At 60.5% G+C, this 1,245-nt stretch overlaps 1 protein-coding gene across 1 annotated transcript; it reads right to left on the bottom strand.

Annotated features, from left to right (window-relative positions):
- Positions 1-5: 5 nt before the first annotated feature.
- Positions 6-1,241, bottom strand: LOC120860115 (ribonucleoside-diphosphate reductase subunit alpha-like; the record flags this gene model as incomplete). Its single annotated transcript, XM_040235932.1, has 1 exon — positions 6-1,241. A coding segment is annotated over one exon (1,236 nt), but the record flags the coding sequence as incomplete, so codon positions are not given.
- Between the last annotated feature and the right edge of the window lie 4 nt (positions 1,242-1,245).

Below are 1,245 nucleotides of genomic sequence, written 5' to 3'. Positions count from 1 at the left end.
TAGTAGGTGGTTTTCAGGCCACGGTACCAGGCCATGCGGTAGGTCACGTCCAGCTTCTTGCCCGAGGCGCCGGCGATGTACAGGTTCAGCGACTGAGCCTGGTCGATCCACTTCTGGCGACGGCTGGCAGCGTCGACGATCCACTTGGTTTCCACTTCGAAGGCGGTGGCGTACAGGTCTTTCAGGTCCTGCGGGATGCGCTCGATCTGCTGCACGGAGCCGTCGTAGTACTTCAGGTCGTTGACCATGACCGGGTCCCACAGGCCGCGGTTTTTCAGGTCGCGAACCAGGTAGGGGTTGATCACGGTGAATTCGCCGGAGAGGTTCGACTTCACGTACAGGTTCTGGTAGGTCGGCTCGATGGACTGCGACACGCCAATGATGTTGGAGATGGTCGCGGTCGGCGCGATGGCCATGATGTTCGAGTTGCGAATACCTTTCTTCACGCGCTCGCGGATCGGCGCCCAGTCCAGCGACTCGCTCAGGTCGACGTCGATGTACTTCTGGCCGCGGGCTTCGATCAGGATCTGCTGCGAGTCCAGCGGCAGGATGCCCTTGCTCCACAGCGAACCTTCGAAGGTTGAGTAGCTGCCACGCTCTTCGGCCAGGTCGCAGGAAGCCTGGATGGCGTAGTAGCTGATGGCTTCCATCGACTTGTCGGCGAACTCGACGGCAGCGTCGGAGCCGTAGGGGATGTGCTGCAGGTACAGGGCGTCCTGGAAGCCCATCAGGCCGAGGCCGACCGGACGGTGCTTGAAGTTGGAGTTACGCGCCTGGTCGACGCTGTAGTAGTTGATGTCGATGACGTTATCGAGCATGCGCACGGCGGTCTTCACGGTGCGGCCGAGTTTCTCGATGTCCAGCTTGCCATCGACGATGTGGTTGACCAGGTTGACAGAACCCAGGTTGCAGACGGCGATCTCGTCCTTGTTGGTGTTCAGGGTGATCTCGGTGCACAGGTTGGAGCTGTGTACCACGCCCACGTGCTGCTGCGGGCTGCGCAGGTTGCACGGGTCCTTGAAGGTCAGCCACGGGTGGCCGGTCTCGAACAGCATCGAGAGCATCTTGCGCCACAGGTCCTTGGCCTGGATGGTCTTGTATAGCTTGATCTTGCCGTACTCGATCAGGGCTTCGTAGTACTCGTAGCGTTCCTCGAAGGCCTTGCCGGTCAGGTCGTGCAGGTCCGGTACTTCACTCGGGCTGAACAGGGTCCACTTGCCGTCTTCGAAGACGCGCTTCATGAAC

Source organism: Oryx dammah, unplaced genomic scaffold, assembly GCF_014754425.2.
Source record: "Oryx dammah isolate SB20612 unplaced genomic scaffold, SCBI_Odam_1.1 HiC_scaffold_9219, whole genome shotgun sequence".
NCBI lineage: Eukaryota > Metazoa > Chordata > Mammalia > Artiodactyla > Bovidae > Oryx > Oryx dammah.
This window is presented reverse-complemented; position numbering and strand designations above follow the sequence as displayed.